At 46.5% G+C, this 19276-nt stretch overlaps 1 protein-coding gene across 3 annotated transcripts in view; it reads left to right on the top strand.

Annotated features, from left to right (window-relative positions):
• The window catches only part of adcy8 (adenylate cyclase 8 (brain)), a 40438-nt gene extending 25380 nt beyond the window's left edge, over positions 1-15058 (top strand). Inside the window, exons 8-18 of one of the 3 annotated variants that reach the window (XM_037457899.2) lie at positions 2653-2850; positions 4673-4773; positions 4920-5121; positions 5890-5979; positions 6387-6559; positions 7192-7270; positions 8043-8201; positions 10605-10751; positions 10849-10941; positions 11149-11263; positions 11573-15058. In XM_037457899.2, coding sequence (XP_037313796.2) covers positions 2653-2850; positions 4673-4773; positions 4920-5121; positions 5890-5979; positions 6387-6559; positions 7192-7270; positions 8043-8201; positions 10605-10751; positions 10849-10941; positions 11149-11263; positions 11573-12072 — 1857 coding nt within the window. In that variant the 3' untranslated portion in view covers positions 12073-15058. Of the gene's footprint in view, positions 1-2652; positions 2851-4672; positions 4774-4919; positions 5122-5889; positions 5980-6386; positions 6560-7191; positions 7271-8042; positions 8202-10604; positions 10752-10848; positions 10942-11109; positions 11264-11572 lie in introns of all 3 variants that reach the window. The other 2 variants (XM_037457898.2, XM_037457897.2) reach the window with 2 other exon arrangements.
• The last annotated feature ends 4218 nt before the right edge of the window (positions 15059-19276 follow it).

Raw genomic sequence — 19276 nt, 5'->3', positions numbered from 1 at the left:
CTCGTCCCCACATGGCCTCCTGGCTCTGAAGTACGAGTTAATCCGTCACTTCTCCAGCTCACGCCGTCTCTTCTCGCTCTCCGAACTCCACTCGCCCTTCTCCCGCCCGTCACACATGTCTTTTGCGTGAGAGGAGTCGGCTAAGCTAAGCTAACCTAAGCTAAGCTAAGCTAAGCTAAGCTAAGCTAAAACAATAGTTTAGCATCAATCGTCCAATGTTCCAAAAATATCCCGGCACATAAAGACCGTCCAGTTAGCTTATGCTAGCTAGCTTGTTTTTTGTGGTCACTCAAAGGAGGGGGGGGGGGGACACAGCCGGGTTCAGAACTAGTGATCCGTTATCATTTATCCAATTATTCTTTTACTGATTACGTAGCAGTTTGTTTTCAATAGTCTGGTTGGGTTCTGGTCGCAGATCCGATTGGCGCTAATGCTGGTATGCTAATGCTTTGACAGACGGGCCCCTCGTGTCCATTGATACTCAGGCTCCTCCTGAGTGCATAATCAATTATATCATTCACAATTATATAAATTGATACTCTGATTTTCATAAGACGGTCTCTCATCAGATATGATTGTTCCTTTGAGGGATCGACCCTTTACATTTGGTGACGATGTGCATTTATGTTGTTTACATTTATCCATCGTTTAGTTCTTCTACTTTTAAGCAAACTCCGAAACAAAACCCGCTCATGTTGCTTTGGATCATTTAATCCAGCGGTTCCCAAACTTTTTTTCCTGCGCACCCCCTTCCATGTCCCAACCGGGTTGGCGCACCCCCAATTCACACTTTAAAAAAAACGCAACAAAACTTGATAACTGTTTTATCGTCATATAAAGACACATGTTTAAACATGCGCAAATAACCATAACACGCATGACAATACCAAGATCAACACAGGCTCAGTAACAAAAAGCACGGTTAGTGCAAAAGTCGCTCAGCCTGCAGAGAGAGAGAGAGAGAGAGAGAGGTACGTACGTACAGCCAGGATGTCTTCAGACAGCATCAATGCGGTGCGACACAGTGTTATTGGACACAGGAATCATGTCCAACTTTTTTGCTTCTTTCTCTCCAATCATACACTCCACCATTTCTTTTGCCGCTGGCAAACACAAGTCTTCGGCAATTGTGTGCGGCAGCCCCTTTCTCCCTACTGTGTAACTGAGCGGATTTGAAGCCCGTAATGCGTCTTTCAATGCATGAATTAAACTGCAACGGCTTTTCTGCAACTCCTCCAATTTTGCTTTAAAAAAATGTAAGGGACCGCCATTACATTTTTCCTCTCGCGCACCCCCTGGTCGCAGCTCACGCACCCCCAGGGGTGCGCGCACCACACTTTGGGAATCCCTGATTTAATCCATTCTTATTTGTCATGAGGAAAGTGAGATGTTTGGCTCTACCATGTGACACATACAGTAGTTTCTAATCTGCAGGTGGTTCTGAGTGGACTTTAATCCGCCTGCAGAGACAGTGTGATAGTCAGGATGTCCCTGACCAATGACCCCCCCTCCCCCCGCGTTGTGTCCGGAGATGACCTCCTAAGGATCGCAGTGTGATGGACTTAGTCTGAACGACTCGGTGCTGCAGTCTGATCCTTTACGAGTCACCTCTACTACGTTTACCTGCTCAGTGACGCACAGCAGCCTCGGGGGCGGAGCCTCAGAGGGCGGAGCCTCGGTGGACCAACCAGGGCTATAAGGAGATTATTATATATATATATATATATCCTTACAAAAAGAGTATTTACCGACCCCAAAAGCCTTCAGATCCCAGACCATGTGATTCAAGCAGCCAGTCAGATGCTGGTTCCTCCTCCTTAACATGATGATGCTTCGGCTGTGTGATTGGTAGAGATCCTACAAATGTTGGATGTAATCATGAACCAGGAAGCGTGAAGAACAAACAAACCCAGAAGTACATACAGAAGTACTTTGAGATCTTTTCCTAAACTCAAAGTACTTTTGTGTGCAGACCGAAGTTAATTAAGAGAGGATCCGTGTGACAAGCAGAAATAGACCCGTGTTGCTGAACGTTATGTGAAAACACCTTCATAATGGATCTATAAATTGGATGTAAAATGTGAACTTATACTGAGTCTATTTCTTAATGTTACTGAAAGAATACTTTGACCTGATGGACCCGTGAGTTCTCCAACTACGTATCTGTGAATCGGTTCTGTTAACCTCCAGTTACAGCATTTATCCTCACAATTACACCTGTGTGAGTGAGTTCTTAATGAGTGGGACCTAAGATCAAGATCTAAACCAGGAGGAGTCCATTCCCCCTCACACAGACCAGGAAGTGGTGAAGTGGTGAATTTAACCCCCGAGGAGCTTCCTAACGTTCCATCACCTCGTACAGTACTTGCACGGTTGCCGTGAGCGACGTCATAATGCACGTTGGTGGTTGTGTTCTGATGCATCGCTTCATGCTTTTACTTCCACTTCCATCTGCTTTCTGTGTGTTTGCATCATAACAAACGTTGCATTTTGCTTCCCCCTCTTTCCTAATTTTCTTCTTCTTCTGTTATTTTTGTGGATGTAATGAATGTAATGTGTGTCTTTCATTTGTAACTTGAATGAAGCCAACGGGGCGGGGGGGGGGGGTGGTTCAGCGGGTTCATTCTATGTGCATGTGCTTTCCCCCCTTAGATTCTGGCTGCCTTAACGAGAAATTCAATAAATCTGCTTCCAAACCACCTCGCACGAGCTTTGCATGTCCAGTCGGGTCCCGAGGACGTAAACGAGCGAATAGAGCGCGCCATCGACTTACGGAGTGGCGATAAGTTGAGAGGAGAGCATATGAAGCCTTTCTCTCTGATGTTTAAAGACTCCGGCCTGGAAGAGAAGGTAGCTGCCCCCCCCCCCCCCCCCCACCTCCCCGTTCCCCCTCTTCTATTCTTAACCAAGAACAAAGACAACAAGCTGTCATCAGTGAGCTGGAGGAGTCTGCTTTCTGCTTTTGTTTGTTATTACATACATTGAATCCATTAGAAGTCCGGAGTCTGAAGAGTAATATTATATCTGAATAATTATTATATTGCTATTTATAGTCAGTCGCTTAAGCTTATGACTTTTGTTTTTTGAAGATTTACATTTTCAGAGGTTTAAACTTTCATTTTAAGGACAGCATTTCCGTTTAAAATGCATGGACTGACTGGTGGGAATCAAAGGTCGTAGTAGTATTATTATTCAGTCGACACCCTTCAGACTCCGTGCGCATGAATAAATTAGGATGCTGCTTTTTTTTGTTAAATTGCTGCAAACATGAATCCAAATTTACCATAATGTGACCTTGGAATGAAAGTTTCTGGAATGTGGGACTGCAGAAGCTCCTCCAGTTTACTCATGACCCCAAAGTCACACTTTACACACTTTGCATTCACTGAAGGAACAAATCATTTCAGAGGTTTTCTCAACTACTACATCTGCTACCACTACTACAACCAGTACTTCAACTACCACTACCACTACTACAACCAGTACTTCAACTACTACTACCACTACTACAACCAGTACTTCAACTACTACTACCACTACTACAACCAGTACTTCAACTACCACTACCACTACTACAACCAGTACTTCAACTACTACTACCACTACTACAACCAGTACTTCAACTACTACTACCACTACTACAACCAGTACTTCAACTACCACTACCACTACTACAACCAGTACTTCAACTACTACTACCACTACTACAACCAGTACTTCAACTACTACTACCACTACTACAACCAGTACTTCAGCTACTGCTACCACTACTACAACCAGTACTTCAACTACTGCTACCACTACTACAACCAGTACTTCAGCTGCTGCTACCACTACTACAACCAGTACTTCAGCTACTGCTACCACTACTACAACCAGTACTTCAACTACTACTACTACTACAACGAGTACTTCAACTACCACTACTACAAACAGTACTTCACTAGTACTACTAATACTACTACTATATGTAATCCCGATCCTCTATATGAATGACCCCCCCCCTCACTCTCCCAGCCCCCAGCTCCATCTTCTCTGGTTTCCTCACTTCAGTAAAGATGCAGATTTGAGACAGGGGGGGGGGGCAATACTGAGATGGGGGGCCTGGACCAGTGAGTCTCACAGCCTTTATTCAGGAGATGCTGATAATAAACATCATTTATTTCCTCACAGTCACCACAAGCTTCAACTTCTGTTTCTCTTAATTCAGAAAAGATGTAGTAAACATTAGCATTAGCATAACGTTAGCATTAGCGTTAACGTTAGCATTAACGCTAATGCTAACGTTAACGTTAACACGAGCTTCCTGGTGTTTTTTATTTACGCAGAAGGAGAAACATGGGATGAACGTTATTATGATGCTTCTGTGCTCCCAAACCGGTGGAAGGGATTCAATATGCAGCCCCCCCTCTGCTCCTTTTAGTCATGTTATTACCCTGCAGCCCCCCCTCCACCCTCCATCCGGCTCCTCTCCTTCTTCAGCTGTGGCTCACCTGCTGACCCTGTGACTTTTGACCTTCTGAAAGTTCTGGTGCCTCGTTTTTTCCAGGTAACGTTTAGTCTGTTTATTTGAACTTTTTTTTCTCCTCCTACCTCTTCCTTTCCTCCTTCTTCTCCTTTTCCTCTTTTTCTTCCTTTCCTCCTCCTTCTCCTCCTCCTTGTCACGCCGCAGTATTCCCAGATGAGGGACGAGGTCTTCAAGTCCAACCTGGTGTGCGCCTTCATCGTGCTCATCTTCATCACCACCATCCAGAGCCTGCTTCCGTCCGCCAGGTAAAAGAAGGGGGGGTCGTGAAAGGAACTCTGTTGTGTGAAAGATATCGATCCAATATTTGGAGATCTAGTTGATCGAGTCAACTGCCGATCACAATAAATATGTGCGCTGAAACATCTGAACATTTATGGACGTCTCCCCGCAGGATGGTAACCATGGCGATCCAGTTCTCAGTCCTCATCGTCCTGCACTCCTGCCTGGTCCTGGTTACCACGGCGGAGGACTACAAGTGTCTCCCTCTGGTCCTGCGCAAAGCCTGCTGCTGGATCAATGAGACCTACGCAGCCAGGAACGGCATCATCTTCGTCTCCATCCTCATCAACTTCCTGGCGGCAATGATCAATATAGTGAGTTGGGTTTATGGTCCGTTAGAGACCTGTCAATCAGCGTGTAGCCCCGCCCTAAAGCGTCCCCTGCTTTATGTTCTATTGGAGACCTGTCAATCAGGGTGTAGCCCCTCCCTAAAGCGTCCTCTGCTTTATGGTCTATTAGAGACCTGTCAATCAGCGTGTAGCCCCGCCCTAAAGCATCCTCTGCTTTATGGTCTATTAGAGACCTGTCAATCAGCGTTAGGCCCCGCCCTGAAGCGTCCCCTGCTTTATGTTCTATTGGAGACCTGTCAATCAGGGTGTAGCCCCTCCCTAAAGCATCCTCTGCTTTATGGTCTATTAGAGACCTGTCAATCAGCGTTAGGCCCCGCCCTAAAGCATCCCCTGCTTTATGGTCTATATAATCTATATATACATTCTGCTGTGAACTACCTATGAAAGTAAAAACAATAATCAAAGATTTAATGTCCCCAGTAAGAAAAAGTCAAATACATTACATTTTTAACTTTTTAAGAAAGTTTTTTTGTGCTATGCATTCTATCAGCTTAATAATGATGATAATAATAGTAGTGATCTTTATTCATACAGCAGATTTCATTTGTTAAAAAATACATAAAAACAGCAAACCTTCTTTATACAGATAAATTAAATAAAGGGGTAAGTAAGAATTTTCTATTGCATATGTGAATAAAGAAAGGTGTCACTGGATGAATAAACTATGGAAGATATTCATAAAATTATAATTCCATGAATTAAAATGTTGTTTTAACCTTTTCTCTCTCACAGCTGTGGTGCGACTTCGACAAGTCCGGCAGCTTCAGGAACCAGACGTACAACGAGTCGGCCTCCGTCCCCGACATCTGCTTCTACCCCGAGGTACCGCCGAGTCTTCACCTCCTCCCTAACAACTAATCTGCATGGCCTTTAAAGGGACCAACATGACGTCATAGTGATGTCATCAGTTACCTAGGAGACGACAGGGTCTTTATGATAACGAATATTCAGACATTGGAATGTGAAAAAGGATACTGACATATATATATATATATATATGTCAGTATCCTTTTTTTAAAACATATTTTCCAGAATAGCTGCGCGTGAAAGCACGCCTGGAAGAACGCATGTACATGCTGATGCTAGGTTAATGCTATCTCGGATTAGCATGTTAGCTCACAGATCACAGGGAGAGCCAGTGGCCGATGAGGCCTTCAGGACCCTTTCTGGTCCTGCTGGGTGTCCTGTAGCTGACACAAACGTCTTTGTGCCCCCCCCCCCCCCTCCAGTACTTTGTGTTCACGGGGGTCCTGGCCATGGTGACGTGTGCCGTGTTCCTGCGGCTCAACTCGGTGTTGAAGCTGGCGGTGCTGCTGGTGATGATCGCCATCTACTCCCTGCTGACGGAGGCCTTCTACACCTCCCTGTTCGTCCGCTACGACGCCGTCCACCACAACACGGAGTGAGTGCAGGGACATATGGGACAGGTAGTTCAGGTAGAGTCGCCATGATGGATCCAACCTGGTGGTACTTTCCATCACCTTCTCTTGTATGATCAGCAGCTCCAGTCATTGGTCCATTAGAAACAACACAAAGGAGTAAATGTGGAGCATTGAACAAAGATCTGAGCTCCAAAAGGCAGGAGTAGTCAAAAAGATGAAGGTGACTCCTTCGAGTTCTTCCTGACAAAGGACATGCATTAAATAAAAAACACAGCAGGTTGACCTTTTCTTCTGTAAGTGTTTGTGAGGAAACTCGTCTCGTGTTCCCGGCGACCTTTACAGTCCAGACACACCAAGGCTTCCATCCCGAGCAGGTGAGCAGGTGAGCAGGTGAGCAGGTGAAGGCCTCTAGAGGAACGCGGAGCTGAGCGGCGACCGTCTGGGGTACCAGAGAAGGTCAAGATGATAAGAGGGAAAGCCCCAGCGGATTCCCTCCCACACCCGCGTTCTTCAGTTTGAGGGTTGCCGGGAATTCACCTTTAACGCTGTTGTTCAGAATAGACGGAAAATGGAAATGGAAACGTTGTCATGTCTGCTTTTAAAAGTCGCCGCTGAGCATCACGCGAACAAGACGTACGTTTTGTACCAACAGAAACTTCCTGGGGACCAAGGAGACGTCTCTGCTCCTGATGGCCATGTTCCTCCTCGCTGTGTTCTACCACGGCCAGCAGGTGAGACCCGCCGGGGAGGAAGTGAGGCGAACCTGAGCCGCCATACCTCCTGATGCTATGCTAATGAGGCGCTAACAAGACGCTAACAAGTCCTGTTTGATTCAACCTGACGACGGCGGTAATTGCGGCGCTTTTTGAGGCTCTAGTTAAAAGACAGCAGCCTCATTGGAAGTCACCGTTGACCTCCACCGCGGGGTCGATTCCACCGGCTGTCAGGGCGAGGCGGTTTGTGTGAGACGCGTCTCGGCTGAACATCATTGGAGTGAGGAGCTTTGTATCTGTTTCTGTCTCTGAGAAGTCTGTGTTGTGAAGAAGACTCGTTCATTCTCCCTCTGCCTTTTTCATTAAAGCAGTCTGACTGAAGCTCTCCATCAGTTCTAATTAAATGAGCGTCGTCCAAATAACCCCAGTGAGCTGCTGAGAAGATTACAGCGCGACTTCCATCCAACCGTATTATTGTGCATCGTGTGTTTAGTTTAGCAGCGATGTGTTCATGAGGTTTGATCTCGTAACCAAAGCAGGTTCTTCTTCCCGTTACAAGAGACGAGGCTCTTGTTTTTAAATGAGTAGATTGTCACCATTTTTTTGTAAATCATTTGGCTGCAGATTCTTCTTCTTAATCTCTGCATCTGGTAGAGCGAGCAGGCCGAGTTCAAGTAGTTCAGTCTGAAGGTTCAGGGTTAAAACTGAACATTGAACCATCTCCATCAAGCAGATGTAGTTCTGACCAGCCTCAGGATCTCTGAATATTCTGTGTTTCCTGCTCCTCCAGCTGGAGTACACGGCGCGTCTGGACTTCCTGTGGCGCGTCCAGGCCAAGGAGGAGATCAACGAGATGAAGGAGCTGCGAGAACACAACGAGAACATGCTGAGGAACATCCTGCCCAGCCACGTGGCCCGACACTTCCTGGAGAAGGACCGGGACAACGAGGTGAGGACCTGTTCACACTTTCATTAGTGTAAGGAACTTATGATTCATCCTGTGTAGTGACCAGCAGGGGGCGACTCCTCTGCTCCCATAGACGTCTATGAGGAAATGACTCTACTTCTGTGTAGTGACCAGCAGGGGGCGACTTCTCTGCTCCCATAGACGTCTATGAGGAAATGACTCTACTTCTGTGTAGTGACCAGCAGGGGGCGACTCCTCTGCTCCCATAGACGTCTATGAGGAAATGACTCTACTTCTGTGTAGTGACCAGCAGGGGGCGACTCCTCTGCTCCCATAGACGTCTATGAGGAAATGACTCTACTTCTGTGTAGTGACCAGCAGGGGGCGACTCCTCTGCTCCCATAGACGTCTATGAGGAAATGACTCTACTTCTGTGTAGTGACCAGCAGGGGGCGACTCCTCTGCTCCCATAGACGTCTATGAGGAAATGACTCTACTTCTGTGTAGTGACCAGCAGGGGGCGACTCCTCTGCTCCCATAGACGTCTATGAGGAAATGACTGTACTTCTGTGTAGTGACCAGCAGGGGGCGACTCCCACGCTCCCATAGACGTCTATGAGGAAATGACTCTACTTCTGTGTAGTGACCAGCAGGGGGTGACTCCTCCGCTCCCATAGACGTCTATGAGGAAATGACTCTACTTCTGTGTAGTGACCAGCAGGGGGCGACTCCTCTGCTCCCATAGACGTCTATGAGGAAATGACTGTACTTCTGTGTAGTGACCAGCAGGGGGCGACTCCCACGCTCCCATAGACGTCTATGAGGAAATGACTCTACTTCTGTGTAGTGACCAGCAGGGGGTGACTCCTCCGCTCCCATAGACGTCTATAAGGGAATGGCTCTACTTCTGTGTAGTGACCAGCAGGGGGCGACTCCTCTGCTCCCATAGACGTCTATGAGGAAATGACTGTACTTCTGTGTAGTGACCAGCAGGGGGCGACTCCCACGCTCCCATAGACGTCTATGAGGAAATGACTCTACTTCTGTGTAGTGACCAGCAGGGGGTGACTCCTCCGCTCCCATAGACGTCTATGAGGAAATGACTCTACTTCTGTGTAGTGACCAGCAGGGGGTGACTCCTCCGCTCCCATAGACGTCTATGAGGAAATGACTCTACTTCTGTGTAGTGACCAGCAGGGGGCGACTCCTCTGCTCCCATAGACGTCTATAACGAAATGACTGCACGATCAACAATGTTGATTTAGTGGATGATGGTCCATCTTTATATCTGAATGATGAATTCTGCAGCGTTGAAGTCAACAGACATCTGCATCACTGCGACAGGAAGTTCTATCTCCATGCTTCAGATGTAAGGAAGGGGGGTTCATTGCCCCCCCCCCCCCCCCCCCCCCCAGTAGAACTCTGAGGTCGATCGATCTCTCTCATTCATGTTGTCCAGCTGCTCGTCCTGCTGCACCTTCATGGACCAGAGGAGTCATTCTGCCGCTTCTGAATAGAAGAGAGACGCGTTTATAAAAATGTGTCGGTGGGGGCCGGGTGGGGGCCCTGCTCCCTCGTTACATCATTATTTAGGCTGATTGTGGTTGCAGTGGGTTAGATGCTGCGTTATTGATGGGCTCCTGAAGAGCTGCTGAGATCCAGCAGGTTAATCAGAGGGTCGTTCATCTCTACATTTTCATTCTCACGCTTTTTGAAGAATCATCTTTAAGTCCTTTCACTTTTTCTTACTTCATTCTGATTCCATTTTCCCCAAAACTGAAATGTGTGATCTCTGCGTTGTATCGTAAGGTTTCACTTTGAAAGCAGGAAAAGACTAAAGTGAAATGAATAATGATGCTTTTATCACAAAGTTTAGGAACTTATGCTCCATGTAGAGTCAGACAGACAGATGCTTTAGGGCGGGGCTACACGCTGATTGACAGGTCTCTCCATAAAGTGTGTGAAAGGAAGTTCACCCTCAAGTTCTCTTTGACATTTGACCGAGCTCGTGAAGTTTGCAAAATGCCAGCAGCGGTGTCACAATTAAGTCGGGGATTATTTATGTTTAATTAAAATGAAGAGTCGAGCAGAATAACTCCCCCCCCCTCCCCTTTAATTAAATATATTTTAAATTGTGTTTACAGCCTCTTCACATATTCCCATAATGATGCGATGAATCACTCAGGAGACATTAGCGTGTGAGCAGCTCGGCGGGTCGATGGCGCCCCCCCGTGGTGGAGGGTGGTGCAGCATCATCACAGAACATTCTACCAGCCCCATTTGAGATCATCATCATGAGTACTTCTAGAGATAAGGGGGGGGGGGTCTCAGGCGTTGGATCGCACTAAGCCCGCCCACTCTGTAGTGGTTCTAACTCGTCATCGCATATGTCACAGTGCAACCTGGTATTTTGAGTGAAAGGTGTGTGATCTGCCCCCCCCCCAGGAGCTGTACTCCCAGTCCTACGACTCGGTGGGCGTGATGTTCGCCTCCATCCCGGGATTCGCTGACTTCTACTCGCAGACGGAGATGAACAACCAGGGGGTCGAGTGCCTCCGGCTGCTCAACGAGATCATCGCCGACTTCGACGAGGTGAGACCCCCCCCCCCCCACCAGGATGGTGTTGTAGGCTTTGTAGGTCGTTGTGTGGTGCTGTCATCACGCATTCACGCCCCTCTTCTCTCCACAGCTACTGGGGGAGGATCGCTTCCAGGACATCGAGAAGATCAAAACCATCGGCAGCACCTACATGGCGGTCTCCGGCCTGTCCCCCGAGAAACAGGTGAGCCCCCGTCAGCCGGGACTTCCCCCCTGACCGTCTCCACCCACGCCTCCACCTCCCTGCGTCATCCATGTAGTTCAATATTTCACTCCAGCCTAGAAGTAAACCCAGTAAATGTACCGTTGTGTACTTGAACATGCCCCCGACGTCCCGCCGCCGGCCCTGCAGCTGACTCCGCCCCCTCTTCTGCTCTCCTCTGACCCGCAGCAGTGTGAAGACAAGTGGGGTCACCTGTGTGCGCTGGCTGACTTCGCCATCGCCCTCAACGAGAGCATCCAGGAGATCAACAAGCACTCGTTCAACAATTTCCAGCTAAGGATTGGTGAGAGCGCCTCCTCCTCCTCCTCCTCCTCCTCCTCCTCCTCCTCATTAGCATCCTACTTTGCCTCTATAACCTCCTCCTCCGCCTCCTCCTCCTAAGCATCCTCCTTTGCCTCTTCACCGATCTCCTTCTCCTCCTCCTAAGCATCCTACTTTTCCTCTTCATCCTCCTCCTCCTCCTCTCATCCCTCTCACTTTCTCCCTGATGTCCCGTCTAGTTCTAATCTGTAGTGTGATGATCTTCAGGTTGTGGGATGCAATTTGATTATTGACCCTCTGACCCCCCCCCTCCCCGTGTGTGCCTCCCCAGGTATGGCCCACGGCTCGGTGGTGGCGGGCGTGATCGGCGCCAAGAAGCCTCAGTACGACATCTGGGGGAAGACGGTGAACCTGGCCAGCCGGATGGACAGCACGGGCGTCAGCGGCCACATCCAGGTCCCCGAGGACACCTTCCTGATCCTGAAGGAGCGCGGCTTCGCCTTCGAGTACCGCGGCGAGATCTACGTCAAGGGCATCAGCGAGCAGGAGGGCAAGATCCGCACGCACTTCCTGCTGGGCCGCGTGCAGCCCAACCCGCTCATCATGCAGCCGCGCAAGATCACGGGCCAGTACTCGCTGGCCGCCGTGGTGCTGGGCCTCGTGCAGTCGCTCAACCGCCAGAAGCAGAAGCAGATCCTCAACGAGAACAACAACTCGGGCATCATGAAGGGCCACCACCACTACAACCGCAGGACGCTGTTAGCGCCCGGCAGCTCCGAGGTGGGGGCGGGGCACCACGCAGAGGCGGCCGACAAGGCCGAGCTGACCTGAGGGGGCGGGGCCCGGGGGAGGAGGAGGAGCTTCTGCTCTTCGGAGGCGGAACGCAGGTCCCGGCGGTTGAGTTATAAACAGAGGAAGTTCTTTAGGAGTCCCGGCGCCCGGTTCTGGACCTTCAGTAGATCTGGTCCTGTTCACACAGGACGCCGTGTTCCTCCAGCACGGGGGAGATGGAGACGCTCGCCGCTCCTCGTGGGGGGGGCTGGTTATCACTTCTACAGGTTTTCATGGACCCTTTCCGACGGGGGCGAACCAGCGAATCAAAAGGCAGGAGAAAGGTGAAACAACGGAGCGGTCCGGCAGCAAGGGGGCGGGGCTTGGTTCGGCCTCGGCTGATGAGTCACAGACAGATGAACGCCTGGTCACAGGATATCCATTTGATTTTTATCTACTTTGACATTTTGTTCAGAGCTCAGCGAGCCCGCCGCCTCGCCACGGACCGACCTCATTTGCATAAAGGGAGGTAGAGCCTCATTTGCATAAAGGGAGGTAGAGTCGTCATTATGCAAATTAAGATGCAAGAGCTTTGCCTCTTTGTTTAAAAACAAAGAAAACCGACAACAGGGCGATTTGCGTCGTCATGTTTACAGTCCTTCAATCAAACATACGACATAAATGATTCATTTATGAGAGTAATGACTACTGGTAATAAGTGGATACTTTATAACAACAGTAACATTCTAATATTAATAAGTGGATACTTTATAACAACAGTAACAGTCTAATATTAATAAGTGGATACTTTATAACAAGAGTAACAGTTTGATAATAATACGTGGATACTTTATAACAACGTAACAGTCTATAATAATAAGTGGATACTTTATAACAACAGTAACAGTTTGATAATAATAAGTGGATACTTTATAACAACAGTAACAGTCTATAATAATAAGTGGATACTTTATAACAACAGTAACAGTCTATAATAATACGTGGATACTTTATAACAAGAGTAACAGTTTGATAATAATAAGTGGATACTTTATAACAACGTAACAGTCTATAATAATAAGTGGATACTTTATAACAACAGTAACAGTCTATAATAATAAGTGGATACTTTATAAAAACAATAACAATCAGACCTGAATGTAAACAGAGGCATTAGCGCGTTAGCTCCATAGCTAACTCGCTCAGGTGAGCAAAACGAACCCGCCCACATTCGATCATCGCAAAGGTCACGTGAGACGGGAAGAGGAGAATATGTGAGGGGAGGGCTTCTGAGGCTCCTCCCACTCAGGTTTAACTCAACCAATGAGATTGTTTCTGTCCTCCTGCAAACCGCTCCGCCAACGATGAATGTGCGAAGAACTGAAACTGGAGGAGGAGGAGGATGAAGAGGAGGGGGTGCGGTTAGAGAGAGGAGGGGGGACAGGACTACCCCCCCCCCCCCATGCTCCTCCAGTCGCTCCCTTTTTATGTCGCCCCGACCCAAAACCCTGACCCCGTCCCGCTCTGACCCCCGTGTCCATGTTTCTTTTTTTGTATTTCTTTTATATATGAGAACACAATAAAAAGGGGTCTCATTTTTATACAAGCCTCGTGTCTAGTTGCCTTCATTCATCGTCTTCATCGCTTTACCTCAAATGTCTGTATGTGTTCTAAATATTATTCATGCTTCTCAAATATTGTGCACCGCGTTCTGGGACAAAAGGAGAGAAGATCCCATTTTCATAATTAATATTATGAATATGTCACAGCTTAATTTATAAACTTTTTTTTTATTACAGAAAATACAGGAAAATATCTGTAAAATGAAATCAAAAATTCAGATTCAGGACTTCATAGAAGGCAACGTGGGCGAATCAAAGGGTTACAGGTAGAAGATGGGATGAAGATGAGTATGATGAAGATACTGATCAGATTCAGACCTGATCATCGGAACGCAGCTGGTCTTTGAGGTCTTGAAGCCTTTCTGTAGAAGAAGGTGGTGTTAGTGTTGGATGAGAGAAGAACATCCTTCAGTGAGCTCTTTAGAGCCAAAAGGAGTGTGAATTTAAATAAAGGACACCGAGGAGAAGTCCAGAAGCTCAGCGAGCCGTCAGGTGGAGGAGACAGAAGATGTTCTCAATGAACTCATGAACACAAGCAGGTGAAACCAGGGGAAACGAGCAGATCAGAGCATTTCAATTCTTTTTTTAAATGCTGCTTGAAAAGTAATGACAATGTTCCATTAAAGATCTTAAATTAAGCTGAAGTCTGAAATGTATTCTGTTCAATAATCAGAGAGAATAATCTGTTATCAGAGAGAAAAGAAAAAGTAATAACATGCAATGTTTATCTGTTGATCTTTTAATATAATTTCTATTTGTTTGTATATCATGTTTCCTTTCATATATTCACGAGTACTTTTGTAAATGTGAAAACGACCTCGTGCAACGCACACAATCGCCCGCCAGGGGGCAGCAGAGGCTCAGCTGATGGCCCTGTCTGCTGTCATGGTTACGTGACCTCTGACCCCCTCACCCTGAGCCCCTCAGCTGGTAGAGGGGTTTCTGCCGTGGGGGGGGTCACGTGCACGTGCATGTATTTGATGAGATGTGATTGTTTAAGAGCGTGTGTAATAAATAACAACATGAAACTGAAAGTGTCCCATGAATAAAGTCATGTCTTCTTACGTCTCTTCTGGTCATGTGATGCTCAGGATGTCTGTGAGGACTGAAGGAATCTCCACACCAAGCGTTGTTTTACCTCCTGAGTTAAACAAGATGCTTCATGAGGAGACACTAAAAGCTGGAGATTTATACCAGATGCTATTGTGTCAGGTGCTTTCTGATTGGCTGGCTCCTCCCACCTTGGTAACTGATTGGCCTCACCTGTCGGAGAGCTCCCCCTCTTTGTGTTCACTTAATGAACCCTTTGTGTTATTAACGATGTAGAGATGTTCATCATAAAGATCAGAAAAGAACACACAAAACTGAGAATAAAAAGCTCTTCATTCAAAATAGAAGTGAGGATTTTCGGAAGAGAAAAGGTCTCCATGTATGATAAGTATTTATTATTAAGGTATTATTCTATTAGTATTTATTATTGAGGTATTATTCTATAAGTATTTATTATTGAGGTATTGTTCTATTAGTATTTATTATTAAGGTATTATTCTATTAGTATTTATTATTAAGGTATTATTCTATAAGTATTTATTATTGAGGTATTGTTCTATTAGTATTTATTATTAAGGTATTATTCTATTAGTATTTATTATTAAGGTATTATTCTATAAGTATTTATTATTGAGGTATTGTTCTATTAGTATTTATTATTAAGGTATTATTCTATTAGTATTTATTATTAAGGTATTATTCTATAAGTATTTATTATTGAGGTATTGTTCTATTAGTATTTATTATTAAGGTATTATTCTATTAGTATTTATTATTAAGGTATTATTCTATAAGTATTTATTATTGAGGTATTGTTCTATTAGTATTTATTATTAAGGTATTGTTCTATTAGTATTTATTATTAAAGTATTATTCTATTATCCATGTAAATCAGAGTCAAAGCACCGATTTTTTAAGCCGTTTGAATATGAACTGCACGTCACTTTCACCATGGCAACCGCCTCCTCCCCGTCGATGATGCTTCTCAGTTGACCGCCATCTGGGAAGAAGACGCACACACACACACACACACACACACACACACACACAGCAAACTGCACACTGAAGAGCATGACGAGCTTAAAGAATCTGCACATTCTAACTAAATGAATAAAATCTGGTAAAATAAAAAGTTCATGTTGTTCTTCTGTAGTTCCTCTTAGACTTCAGGTGTGTTCTCGCGGTTTTTCACAGACGTGCACTATTCACACGTGCACTATTCACATGTGCACTATTCACACGTGCACTATTCACATGTGCACTATTCTCACGTGCACTATTCACACGTGCACTACATTCAGGAACACTACCACTCGCTGTGACGCAACACTGAAGGACGCCAAACGCCTTCAAACGGGACAGAAGAAGAAGAGGAGGAGGAGGAGAAAGGGACCCAGTGTACAGTGTACACTACAGGAGTGGAATCTCGAGGCGGGGGCCACGGGGGCCACGGGGCGGCAGGTTGCCGGTGAACACTGCCCCGCCCCCCGGTGGGAGGCTCGGTTGGAGGCTGGGAGGAAGAGATGATCGTGACGCTTTGTGTCCCGCCTGCTGCAGGGTGTCATTTAGCGATGTGTGTGTGGTGGGGGGGTCTCAAACACCCTCCCCCCCCCCCCACACACACACACACACAAGAACAGCGTCCTACATTCAACCATCAAACTCCCCGTTACGTAAAAAAAAACACAAGCCAGCTTTCTGCCTGTTGCTAGGCAACTAGCTCCACAGCCTCGTCGCAGCGGGGGGGCTCCAACAGGTCAGCCCAAAACAAAGAGACGGACAAACCACAGGAGGACCCCCCCACACCTTAATTTCTCTCTGGCGGCCAGCAGGGGGCGACTCCTCAGGACGACCTCCACAGCTTCTTCTTAAATTCCTTCCTCTTACTGGTGTGAATCCAGCTAGTGGTGCTTCTGCTTCACATGTTAGAAGCAGCGACTTCCTCTGACAGACGAAACGAACACAGCAACCAAAAATAACCACAGAAGAAGAGCCTGAAATAGTTTGTCTCCGTGTGACTTTGTGTTGATGAGCGTAACGTCGAGGAACCTTAGAAGAACTCCAAGTTAATTGGCATCGCGAGACTTGAGGATAAAATGGAAGGTTGTGAAGGACCAGGTGTGTTAGTTGGGCTCACTGGGCATGGAGGAGATGTTCTTCTCCATGGTAACGCAGCATTAATGAGTGAAATGTTACTGAAACGTGTTTAAAAAGCTTCCTCCCTACGAGCATCATCATCATCATTATCTTCCTCCTCCTCCAACTCCACGTCCCATCATGAAAAGATCAAACATCTATTCTCCTTTAATCAAAAGCCACTCAGCGCGTCTGTAGTTCCTCTCACACAAAGTACTGCTGTTGTTGCTTGGCAACCAGTGCGCCCATGGAAACGTAATGAGCGCCTCCTGGAGAACGAGGCCGACTGGAGATCCCTCTGCTCTTCAGTTTCTATCACGAGCTCGCTGCGATGTTCTGATGAAACACTCCTTTAGTTCTATTCCTTCAATGAGTTGCAGTTTTAAACCTTTTCAAATGTTCAGCATGTTTTTCTTTACATTGATTCTCTTTGGAGATTTTTTCTCCAATCTTCGACTTTCAAACCTTCTCGAAGGCGCTGACGCTGTTTCTGCTCTTTTTATTGTATGTTTGTTATTAACACACATATTCATTAACGTATTTAAATGTTTAATTCCTACACAGAAGTGATGACGACGAAGGAGCTTTTATTTTTATATCTATTTGAAGGGGTTGAAGCGGGTTATCTTATTTTGAAGGACAGAACTAGGGTCCCGGATAATTGATTGTTTTTTTGGCTTTAACACAGGTAAATCACCTGAAATCATTCCACCTTTTCATCAATAATTTACAAGAACATCGTCTCAGGAGACTGACTCAACAAATCCTTTAAATGTATTCTTTTAAACAGTAAAATCCACAAAAAAGCTCTGAATTGATTTGTGTGTAAAAGCAACGTTTGTGTTTCTCTACTGAAGCAAACACACATTTGTGAGGAAGATAAAGCAGGTTGTTGTTAGAAGTTCGGCTTTGGCTCGTAAAACACTGCTTACTGACAAATCCTGACAGAACACGCACAACACAACGCACACAACAACACAATCCAGATCATGTGAGAAGAACACGCGTCTCCCTGAAGGACCAAACAAGGTTTGAAGGCACTTTCCTTCCAAAATGTTGGTATTTGAAGTAATGTAATAGTTGGTTTCTACTACATTACTGTATACAGTCTTATTCTGGTAGACACGGTGTGTACTGATGTGTGTACTAATACACACAACCCTTACACATGTTTCCTGGTATGTGGTTGCCATGACGACACAGCCAGCCAATGACAGCTGGAGGGGAATAAAAGATAAATAAATAAAAAAGGCAGGTGGTGGCAGACGAGGCGTTTGAGACGATAATTACAACAATCACAAAGATTCCAGTGCCCCCCCCCATCCCCCCCCCCCCCCGACGCCCCCCATCCCCCCCCAGATACACCGCTAGACTCTGTGAACTGGAAGATTGTGTTTTATTTGACCATTGATTTTTTAATAATCTGTTATACGACTCTAAAGTCTTTTGGTTTTATTGATTTACGTTTTTATTCCTGAAAAAGTTGACGTTGAAACGAGAAGGTCGTGTTTGGAACGTCGTGTGTTCGATTCCCGTCCAGCTGAAGGACCCCATTGTCAGAAGCTGTTATATAAGGTTCTCCTCCCCGTACGAGGAGCTCCTACTGTACATGTGTGTGTGTGTGTGTAACACCCCCCCCCCCCTCTATGTGCGCCTCCACATGCTCCATCTATCAGCAGCTCCCCCACAGGGAGGCAGGAGGGGGATGGGGGGGGGGGGGGGGGTCTCTGCAACGGCTGCACTTGTGCCTGTTGCTAGGCGAGATTCGGGAGCAGGAGGTGGCGTGGACCAATGGGGCGGCTCCTCGTGGACCCTGCTGCTTGTTGTGGGTCGGACATCAAAGCCGATTTCTGAGGTTATTTTCAACCCCCCCTTTGTTTCCACCCGCTCTCTGTGGTGGGCGGGTGAGGTGGGGGGGGGGGGTCTCTGTGGGGGGGTAGGGGGGGCCGGTGGAGATGTCAACCTTCAGCAACGACTCATTTTTCTTAACGTCTTAACGTTGTGTTTTTAAATATCATACTTCCAACACGTTCAAATATTCAACACGTTAGATTACGCAAGAAGAAACGTGAGGAGCATCATGGGAACATCTGAATATTTAAACCCGTCACGCTCCACTGGCTCCGGGTTGTAGAGTACTGTGAGTACTGTTATTGTACTGTGCGTACTGTTGTAGAGTACTGCGTGTTCTGTTGTACTTTGTCGTTTAGTACTTGCTGAATATTCAGAATATTCCTCCTATGAAGCCTCATCCTCTCATGAAGACCCATAATGCACTTCTCTTGCATGGTGTCCTCCTCAGATGGTTCACTGACCAGTGGAGCCACACAGCACAAACATGTAGGAGGCTGAAAGGGAAACTTCATTAAATATCACAGCATATGTGTGTGTGTGTGTGTGTGTGCGTTGAAGAAGCTGGAATTGAGTGTGAAGACCTGCGTGTCCTTTGTGATCTT

The sequence above is a fragment of the Pungitius pungitius genome, chromosome 15 (assembly GCF_949316345.1).
Source record: "Pungitius pungitius chromosome 15, fPunPun2.1, whole genome shotgun sequence".
Taxonomy (NCBI): Eukaryota; Metazoa; Chordata; class Actinopteri; order Perciformes; family Gasterosteidae; genus Pungitius; species Pungitius pungitius.
This window is presented reverse-complemented; position numbering and strand designations above follow the sequence as displayed.